This window comes from Aptenodytes patagonicus, chromosome 5 (assembly GCF_965638725.1).
Source record: "Aptenodytes patagonicus chromosome 5, bAptPat1.pri.cur, whole genome shotgun sequence".
Lineage (NCBI taxonomy): Eukaryota > Metazoa > Chordata > Aves > Sphenisciformes > Spheniscidae > Aptenodytes > Aptenodytes patagonicus.
The window spans coordinates 14,897,156-14,908,220 of NC_134953.1; the positions used below are offsets into that span (position 1 = coordinate 14,897,156).

Genomic DNA, 11,065 nt, shown 5'->3' on the forward strand with positions numbered 1-11,065 from the left:
GCCCCCTCAATGGATACAAGAATATCTCCAAAATACAAATTACAGCCCCCAGTCTGGGCAAAGCACCTGCAGTTGCAAAGTGTACCACAACTCAGTAAAAGCAGCAGAATTAGATTCTCACTCCATATTTCTACCTCTGAATTTTCTTAGAAACCTTGATCAGGAAAGGACAAAACAGTCTTGCTTGGACCACTATTGCTACCTTCACTTCCTCAATTTATTCCTCTAATGATGCCTTACTGAAGCGTGCCTTTTACCTTCAGCTTTTCTGCAACACAAGGACCCAAGTTCAGGATGAACAGTCATCAATCGCTTCTAACATTTCACCCATACTCATTTATGAGGCTCACAACAAATCTACATCCTACCTCCAAACTCTGTTCAACCTAAATGAGAAAAAAGCAGCACCATGCAGTAGTGATTATGCTTTGCAGCTGGGTGGCTCAGTGCTGCTTTTACCAGTGCAATGCAGTCCTAGGTCAGTGGAAGGTCGCCGCAGCATATTGTGGCATCAGACAGAAACGCATCAACCTAACGGCTCTTGGTGGTGTGATTCCTGTAGCCAGAGACAACATGCCAGTGAGATGTCTTCATAGGAGGCCCTCTAATAACTCTGCAAAGAACTTTCATGGCCAGCACAAATTACACCAACCTAGAAGATGCTCTAACATCTACCAGGCAACAGCTTGGTGATGACAGATTTCAGGGGCAGAAGAACAGAGAAGCTGCTTAAAAGCATTTTTACACTGACTTTTTAGGAGCACTTTCTGAGCTGTGATTGTGGGTCAAAGCCACAGAGTACATCCCACTTACAGATACATCAATAGATATAGCACCTCCTTATCGACTTCACCCTAACTACAAAACTGCCATCATCGATTCCACCATAATTTTTAAATTTTATTTTACTTTTGTATTAGTCGATTAGTCAACTGATTGTGGGCATGGAGGTACTCCTCTGACAGGCTGTGCATGCGGAACACAGAACACTGCAGACTCAGTGATGCAAAGCTCATGAGATGAAGTGTTCAGAAAAAGTATACCATATGCTTACGCAATACATTGCCAAGCTAGAGTGTAAGAGTTAATTCATTTATTTTTAAAAAGGGCTTTGAAATATTACACATTATCACAAGCTCAGAGAGACTCGTTAGTATATCAGGACACTGGCAGAACATCATCTTCTACTCTGCTGAGCTCCACTTTGACCTATTTCGACCAACATAAAACTAACTAGCCAGCAGATAAGGTCAATTATTTTATTCTGAATAGAATTTATCTTATTAATTACCCTGGCACATCCAACAAAGTATTCAAGAAGTGTGAAGACACTCTTAAAAATTGACTCTTGAAATTTTGTTAATATGTATCTATATGGAGTTCAGCGAGAGCCTGAAAGTTTTTTAACTTTTTTATTTATCTTTTTTTTGGAGAGAGATATGGGAATTGCCTTTTTTTCTTTTTGTCTTTTTCCTTTTCCTTTATGAAGATTAGAAATGCGCTGACAACTCTCCCTTGTTTTGCAAAGCCCAACAGTATGCATATGACATGAATTATAAGATATTAACACATTATATAAAAAGGTGAGAGTGATGAGCCTTTAACAGGTGTTGTCATTAATCTCATTTAGTTAGCCATTAAAGCTAGAAAGATGTTGATAAAAGTTTCAGTCTGCTGAAAAAAAATTAATCCTGGTCTGCTATATACACAGACTGCCTATTTAATGAAAGGCATGTTATACAGTTGATTTAAGTCTCATTTATAATGATTCAGTGTGTCACTAAATTTAGAGATGCAAGTTAAATACCAGCAATTTTAAAATCAATAAATTCATCCACTTAAAATCTAAAAAGAAAATTAATTTAATCAAAGACAATGTCTTCATTTCATATTTCTTGAGATGCAGAGCGATCTTTAGGAGCTAACTTACTCTCCTAAATAGTAAATAATCCCAGTTGTACTAGCTGTACCTTGATTCCTCCTATAAAGGACCCGCATTTCACATTCCTATACATGGGTGGATCTCAGCACTAGAAAATCACCTGCAGGATCAGTCTGCATGTTGTTCCTTATCTATAAATTACACACAAAAACATTATATATCAATATATGCTATTATTTCTTATATCATAAGCACAAGTGCTGCTGCTCTTCTAGCAGGGTAGGAAGCAGCACCCCAACAGAGACAGCTATACCAAACTAGCAAACAAAACACTGAAGAAAAACAAGAGCAGAAATGTGCTTCCATGGAATCTACGTACAGCCCACAAAAAAATTACACTTCCTTTGTGAAGCATGGATGCATTAGGAAGATATTAAGATCTTGATATGAACAACTAAGGATAAGTCAGATCTTGCATATCCTATGATCTTCAGCATTTAGTATTACCTCATGCTACTTATCTGAACCACTCACCTCAAGCCCCTTCTTTTGTTCTGCTATTTAAGTAAGTATGTCGGTACTTTATTTCATGTCACAATGAGATAAATATTCTGCCAGCATTACAGACCATAGATTACAAAAATATTCCATTTCACGTAATGAAATGAATGTAATTTCAGTCATTATGAGACAACTGGTATCAATGGCTTCCATAACTGGTAATCGATGGATCACTTTATGTTGTAGCCTTACGCAACTGCACATAGAATTACTCACCTTATTTCTTTGATTTTTATCGTTAGCAAGTAAAACCTAGATCTTGTGCAGAAAATAATGCTCCATTTTATGTTCATGCTTTTGTTCATTGAAATAGATCTTGAAATTAGATGTGGAATTTTAGACTTTTCAGTTTCACACAGCAATTCACAAATTTTAACAGGCATAGCTGAACAGATAGCTACAGTCTTTATTTTAAACACTGCTGTTCTTATAAAGTAGCAGCATATTTCTGTGATGTTGGTTGGACTTCTTTCAAAACACTCAGCCAGGTGTAACCATTCTTTAGCTTCATTTTTTTGATTTGTAAATGAACACTAGAGGTTAAATCAGGCCAACGTGCACTTCTTTTCTAAAAATTCTGAAAGTCAGCAATGCAAAACTCCCCTTCTGAAAAGTCAGTAAGATAACAAGATAGATGAGATACAAATAGAAGAAGAAAGGACAGGAACATGTAAAGAAATTAAGAAACTAAATGTTCATGTTTATAAAAACTTTGACACATTTTAAACGTTTACTATAAGAGATTCATATTGTCCCTTCCTCCCTTTACATCCCTCCCCCGTCCACACTTGTGGTTCCCAAACATGCCTTCTTCCACTGTGCAGCCTGATTCTCCGTATGTCCCTTACATAGGTTTCTCTGATATAAGCTCTATACTGGAGATAGTAGCGAAACTGCAATTGTATTTAATATTTTGTTGCTAAGGTCTTTGTTTTGGTGTGTTTTTTTTCAGACATCAACTCCAACCTGCCTGGGCTCATTAGCTGAAGCATGGCTAAACTGCCTCCAGGGACAACTCAAGTCTGAAAGCATCTCAGCTACTTTCTCTCAACCTGAGTTCACAAACTCTCGCAGGTGAAGCTCCTTGTGACGCTCAGCTTCGACACCCCCACACTGTATTCCCAATACTGGCTGCGTTTGAGGAACAGTAAGGGGAGATCAGAGCAGTTTGCTCCGAACTGGCCTCCAAGACCAGGCTGGGCCTCCAAGACCAGGCTGACCCCACAAGCAGCCCCTGAGTGATGTCTGGGCCACCCCACCACACTCCCCATTTGGGCTCTTTGAGGACAGATTAGCCCCAGCCTCGCACAAATGCCCAGACTGCCATCTCCAACACAGCCCTCCACGCTGGGGACCCACTGCAGACATACGCAGTAACCACAAAATCATTTGCTGTGAAGTGCAAAATGACCCATTTCACATGCAACGTACATTTCTCTTCCATCAGTTCTTGGCACCGGGTTCCCCATCCACGTACCCCGCGTTCGCCCTTTCCCGGCCCTGCCCACGCTCTCCAGCAGGCACCATCCCCTCTCCAGGGAAAGCCAGCAGCACCGTACTCACCGCCCTGCGGCATGCTGCCACACAAACCGCCTTTTCCAGTTCCCTGCACACAGGCTCTCTGTATCTTCCCCAAAGAGATAACGTGCAAATTCACAGTTCTCTCTCCCCAGTTTGGCTAGTGTCCGTGCTTTTTCACTTCTTTCAGACATCACTAATCAGGGAAGCATCAGCACAGCTCCAGGATGAAGATCCCCTTTCCCCCTGCGCCTCCTCCATACCCCGATTCACTCCCTCCAGGCCCTGCCCTTCACTCCCCAGCTCAAACTGAAGGGCACTGACACGTTCCTCTCTAACAGGAAAGATTAAGCAAAACCTTTTCTTCAACATGCAGGCTACGCCATTTGGCACTATGTGGACTTGGAGGAAAAAGAAAAAAAAAAACCAAAAACATTGAAGTCATGGCATTTCAGAAATACTCTGAACACTGTCACATTTCCAGAAGGAACCTGACCGGGGCAGGAGATTTCAGACTGCATTAGGAAAGGTTGCATATAGAGGAGCTCTACTCATGCAAACACCCACCCACAGTACGGTTTCGGTCCCGTTCTCAGCACAAACCCGGGGGTACCGGCACACCCCAGGGAGATGCCCCAGGTCCAAGCGCGGGGCAGGAGCCCTCCCTGCCCGGGCGACGGAGAGGCCGGCACCGGGTTACGGCGGGCGCCCCCAGCCCGGACGCCCCCGGCGGGCCCAGCCCCGGCGCCCCGTCCCGAGGCCCCGCTCCGGCCCCGCCGCGCCCACCCTGCCGGAAGCCGGGCAGCGCCCCGCTTCCCCGGCAGACAATGATAGAGGGAAGCCAGCCCGACGTTGTGGCACGGCCGCAGCCTCCGCTTGGCCCCCCTTCCCTGTCAGCCGCGCCGGCCCCACTCCCTGCCCGGACCGCACCGCGGCGGCCCCTTCTCCCTCCGCCACCCCAGGGCGGGCCGGGGCGCGGCGCCCCCGCAGGGCCCAGGGCGGGAGGCAGCGGTCGGGCCTCCGCGGGGCGCCCCCGGGGGCTGCGCGTCCCCTCCGGGCCCGGAGCGGCCGCTCCCGCCGGAGGCGCTGCGGGCGGCCCCGCGGTGTCTCTGGGGAGGAGCTGTCAGAAAGCGCGGCCGGGCCGGGCCGGGCCGCGGCCCCCCGGGCAGGCAGGGCGGGGTGGGGGACCCTCGCCCGCCGCCGGCGGCGCGGCCCCCGCCGCCCCTCACCTCAGGGTGGGTCCCACGCAGGCCGTGTCGGTGCTCTCGATCTCCTGCAGGATCCGATCATGCTCTGGGAGACTCTCCGCCATCTTGGATGGGAGGGACCCGGCGGCCGCGCCGCTGCGGGAGGCGCCGGGGAGGGACCGAGGGCGGAGGCGGCCGCGGTCGCGGAGCCGGGCGAGGGGCAGCGGTAGCCGCCGGGGAGGGCTTCCAGGCGCGGAGGGGGGCAGGCGGCCCGGGCGGGGGTGAGGAGGGAGGGGAAGGGGTGGGCGAGGAGGAGCAGGGCGCACCGGGCCGCGCCCGCCCGGCTCGCCCCAGCTCGCCCGTGCCCCGCGGCCCTTGTCAGGGGAAGGGCTGCGCCGGGGGCGCCCTGGGAGCCCGACAAAGCCCCTCCGTCCCCTGGGCATCTCTGGGCGCTAGCGTCCGGTAGAGACCGCGGGCAGCTGCCCCTGCTTGGCGCCACCCGCTCTGCCCCGCTCAGCGCCCTGTGACAGAAGAGGGACACCCAAAATCCGACCCCTCTCCCGGCTACGCTACGGGCGGACCAGCTGCCCTTCTCGCGCCCCGTTGCACCGCGCTGCAGAGAAGCCTTGAAGGCTTATAAGGTCAAAAGCGGCCTTTTCCTCTGGGCTAGTTCTGGTTTGTTTCTTGGGGTGTTTTTTTTTTCTAAATGTTTTTGTTTTGTTTTGCTTTTAACTGCTCCCGCTCGTGTACACGCGGGCCGTGCTAGTCCCAGCAGGGAGGCGGCAGCGGTGCGGCCGGCGGCACCGACCCCTAACGCGGAAGCCCTGCAGGGGTTTCTGCGTTCTGCATTCATCTGGCTTGTTTCCTTCCTTTCTTTCGGCGGTAGAAATTTGGGGGTCGGGGTAAAAATAGAACAACCAAAAAGTGCACCTTTTTGCGCGTTGGCTTGCTGTGTTTCACTAGAAACTGGCATATTGTTTCCTAGTGCCCTCGAGCATGTGTACAGCAAAGGTCCGTTTTTCAATGGAGGAGGAATAGCCCATTTTCTATTTAAATTACATACTTTGTGGTTTGTGGCCAAAGACGAGCTAGCCCTTGGGTTTTGCATGCTCAGGAGACAGGATACACCTGCTTTCTGGGCAAAGCGCGCACAAGTGGGAAGCCAACGTAAAGAAACAGGCCTGGAGTGTAAAACTTCAGGGTGATGCGTGGCTACTTTTCCAGCGAGAAACTGACAGCGGTTTACAACTGTGAATGCATCAAAGTCTAGACACCGGCCAGCTACGATTGTGTTTGGCACCCTTCCAGTTATTGTAATCAAACTCGTCATCTCTCCTGCCCTGGTGCAACTACACCTGGACGCTAGTTACTAAATGGCACCGAAGACTGTGCACATCTTGTCTGTGCTTGTGGTTTTATCATATTCGGTGTTGATTCAGACGAATTTATTGACGACACCTACTAAATCAACAAGGACTACTTCAAATGTAGGCAAGTGCCTACAAAGTGCATGCTGCGGAAAAAAAATAGGAAAAATCCGACAGGCTACCGCTGCAGTAGTATTTCCTTCAAGAAATCACTCAAATGCAGTAACAATCTTCCCACGTTCCTTTTTTTTTCCATCACCAAATTACTCAAGTAATAGATTGACACATACATTTTTCAGGGTAAACTAAATTTTCTTTCTTTAGCCTGGTAGTCACTGCAACCTGACGCCTACAGTGCCAGGCAGGCTATTTTTAAAACTCTTCTACAGATACTGACAATATACTTAGACACATAACATCATAATCTTTTATGTATTACTTTTTTGTAGGGATGAATATGCAGAGGAAATTTTTTTCAGTTGCACTTTTACCATTAAACAGTTTCCATAAGCTGCAAATGAAAAAAATATTAAAATCTTCAGATATTTAGGAATATCAACAGTAAAACCTTAAGTAATTGCGTCTTTAGTGATTAAAAAAAAAGTTGCATTTATTAAAAATTTAAGAAGCAATTCTTTAAAAATGTAGCTGTTAACATCAAACTAAAAACACTGCTACACAAAAGAACAAATTTCCCCTTGTTTTCATGTTTAAGAGTAATTTCTTTCTTCGCAGAGAATCTGCAGCCAGCCTTCAGTAACAGATAGCTTTGTCCTGGTGAAAAGAAAGAGCTGAGTAGGTGACCTTGCTTTGTATTTTTTCATTTAGGGCCAATCACATTGAAATTAAATTCAACTTTCCTGTAGATTTCAGGGTCAGGAAAACAAAGTTTCTAATATATTGGGCTGACTGAAAGAACAGCTATAGAATGGAACAAATCCACCATGAACAATATAATATTATCTGAAAGATGCATACCTTAGGGTGGTTCCAAGAGGCAGCTCAAAGGACTGGATCTCAGCAAGGGCATTTTCATATATCTGATCTTTGTTTTCTTCTAGATACAATTCTGGCAGATTTGACTTGCTTTTCCTTGCCATAGATTAACATAAAACTACTCTAACTTTAGGAGAGGACTTTTATTCTGATTATTATCGTTGACTAAGTAACTCTGTAGTCAGCAAAACCAGGCATGAAAAAACAGATCCTGCGCTAACCTCGTGACTCCTGAGGACTTTGTGTCCAAGAATGGTGCACAGCTGCTGTTTTCCTGTCTCTGCTGGTAACATTTGCCTTGTATGCAGTACCCAGGCCTGCACAGTCTTTTTGGTTTGTGCGTCCAGTTTATTTATCTTAACAGGAAATTTACTGGCAAAAATAATATTTTTACATCCTCGTAATAGTTCACCAATAATAAATATTAAGCCTGAAATTTAGTCAGTTTGAAAACACAATTTTAAAGTCATTTCAGACACTAGACATCAATGCTCAATTTCTCTGTTAAGTTTTATGAGATTAAAAATAATATTTTTTTTAAAGTACTGTATTTTTCCTTTTGCCGTATAAAAAGCCTGCACACACAAGAAATTAGCTGGTTCTATGAAGCAGGTTTATGGACCTTGTAAAGCAGACTGGAAAAACAGAGAAACTTTTATGTTCTCGTCTTTTTCAGCATTAGTAGATGCTACTTATAAATAACAGAGTGCAAAAAATGCTCTGGGATAACTGTGGGTTTTGTATGAGTGTGCAATAAACAAAACCATTACTAATTCATTACCCACGTGGAAGAAAAAGAAAATGGGTAAACTCCTACAAATGTTGAGAGCGGTGCTGCTGTCAAGTCATTGTCATTATGATGATGGCAAAGAAAACACTTTGCACAACTGCCACCAATTACTTTCATTTCAGGCAGTTATTTCAAATGTGAGACTGGAGTTCTAGATCTTTCAATTTAAACAACTTTTTAGAAGCCTAATTCAATATTATGTGGCATAGTAAATCTTCTTATATTTGGTTATTTTGGATATTTCAAAGGTTTTAATCAAAATTTGTCCCCTATCTCAGTACTGCTCCTGACAAAATTGATGAGAGTCTTTACACTCATGGTGCAGTCAACAGTTAAATGCAGGAAAACATAAATTACTCATCTCTGACCAGGGCGATATATTGTTTATTCACTTCTCTGTGCCCAGCGGGATCGCTGAGGAGATGCGTTCATGTCAGTAGCAGTGGGAAAGAGCTCTAAAGGCTACAATGAGTTACACACGTACAAATCTGTGACGTGTTCCCTTGAACAAGCTGCTTTAATCACCTGTTTATTTTTAAACCAAAATTAAGCAATTGCTCTGTTAGCATTAATATCCAATACATTTCCTGCTTTCGTGTGCTAAACAGAGTTGTGAGCCATTTTTACACCTTCCACAAGAAATGGGAGCCTGTGATTGACCCATCCAGCCACTGGATGTCACACAAATGCAGATGAAAGGATATCGTAACTACTCGTTCTAATCTTAACAGACACCAGATTCAGTATTAATTTATCAATTATGAGGTGACACTCTGAAAGTAAACTGCAAAAATTATTCCACTGAATAAGGCACAGGCAGGCCAGGTAAATCGGAGACACCTTGGACATCTACAGCCAGCCATCACACACCGTGGCTTGCAAGAAAATAGGATGCAGTGATGGGAGCATGATCATAGAATCATAGAATCATAGAATCATAGAATCATTGAGGTTGGAAAAGACCTCTAAGATCATCGAGTCCAACCGTCAACCCAACACCACCATGTCCACTAAACCATGTCCCTAAGTGCCTCATCTACTCATCTTTTAAATACTTCCAGGGATGGGGACTCCACCACTTCCCTGGGCAGCCTCTTCCAATGTTTCACCACTCTTTCAGTAAAGAAATTTTTCCTTACATCCAATCTAAACCTCCCCTGGCACAACTTGAGGCCATTTCCTCTTGTCCTATCCTATGATGCTTTATACAGAGTGCTTTTGTGAATGTGCTTATGTGATTTTAAGTGAGTTTGATACTTACAGAGGCTTTGGGTACAATTTCTTCTTCCTTCTTTCCCAAAAACTCACACAGAAGCTTGCTTTAGGAATAAATCAACCAAAATAAACAGTACTCTGAATCTGCTGTGCAAATGTTGTAGGTATCACAGTCGCCTGGAAATAAATATGTTTAATATCAAAGCAAAACAATGTAAAAAGAAACAAACAAATACAAAAGTGAATGACCAAGAAATAGGCAGGTTGTTACGGTCTGTTTGGTTGTGCAAGTGGGTGTTGAGGTACCTTGGTTCTCTGTACAGGGTTAGACAAAATTGTACCAGGCCCGGCTGCTTGGCTCTCCAGAGTGGTTTACACCCGCGCTGGACCTGTGTAAGACCATGACGTGTGGAGAAGGATCTAATGTATAGTGGTGGATCTGTACCTGACCCCAGATCCGTGGGCAGGAGTCCATTAATACCCACCAAAAGCGCTTTCTGCTGCAGGTGATCCTGCTTCTTCCCTGTGCTGCCTGTCCAACCTGCGCTCCCCCTCTCCGTTTCTTCTGCTCCTCCCCACCTCTTCCGTAATACCGGTGCTGATTAGACGTGCCCAAAGTCTGCATCTTTCAGTCATACGTGAGCTTTTCCTTTTTCCAGCTGAGTTCAGGGCCACTCTTAAAAGGCTTTAGGGAACTGCCTTGTCCAAGGAAATAAAGTTTTTTTGCAAGAAGACAAAAGGACAAATTCAGTACTGTGACATGACACAAGCTGATACATTCATCAGCTTCTGGCGAACAGTGTCTCTTTACATCGCAACTATACATAACATGCTCAGAGGCTGCAGCTAAATAGACTATCAGCAAAGACAGTGCTAAGTATTTAATTTTTTTTTTTAAACGTTATGGTGCTCCCCATGCTGAAAGGGAGAGTAGGAATTATCGTTTCTGAGGCATCATACTTGTACTGGTTGAAATTTAACCAGGTCAAGAAGCCTGAGAAAGTATTAGTATGCTAGAAGTCCCTGACAGAAGAAGGGAAGGTATTTTCTGTGCTTGTTAAATTCTCACTATTTCTGTGAAGGAAGATTTCATTGCCTGGACAGGCAGAAACCTCAGGGCCTGTGAGCCGTAAAGACAGCTGCTGCCATCTTTCCAATCATCCTGAGATTTTTCTTTGAAAAAATACGCCAAAGCACCTATTTCTTGCTGAAGGTGTAAAAATGGTTCACAACTCTGTATAGAATAAGAGGGGAAATTGAGGCAAACAACAAGATTGTGAAGCAGGATGCAGAGGCTTATCTAGAGCAAAACCACTTTCACCACGTCCTTTCTCCCTTTCCTCCCCTAATTCCCACTCTTCCCCAACCGCAATGGGATACCAGAGGGCCAAGAACTGCTGGTTTAAATCTAGCCTGCCTGTGTTAATGCTTTAAAAATAAGTTTTACCCACATGACAATTACAAAAAGAGCAGCAGGTGCTGCAGTATAGAGTCATCCCTACTAGGTATGTAATTCTAGTGTAGATTACTTTTTCTTTTAAATTACCAA

The 11,065-nt window shown here is 44.9% G+C and overlaps 1 protein-coding gene across 9 annotated transcripts in view; it reads right to left on the reverse strand.

Moving 5' to 3' along the window:
• EXOC6 (exocyst complex component 6) overlaps nt 1-7,766 on the reverse strand; it is a 98,760-nt gene extending 90,994 nt beyond the window's left edge. For 5 of the 9 annotated variants that reach the window (XM_076338775.1, XM_076338774.1, XM_076338772.1 and 2 more), the window contains exon 1: nt 7,494-7,766. In XM_076338775.1, coding sequence (XP_076194890.1) covers nt 7,494-7,615 — 122 coding nt within the window. In that variant the 5' untranslated portion in view covers nt 7,616-7,766. Of the gene's footprint in view, nt 1-5,190; nt 5,298-7,493 lie in introns of those variants that run through there. The other 4 variants (XM_076338777.1, XM_076338776.1, XM_076338779.1 and 1 more) reach the window with 2 other exon arrangements.
• Nucleotides 7,767-11,065: the final 3,299 nt, after the last annotated feature.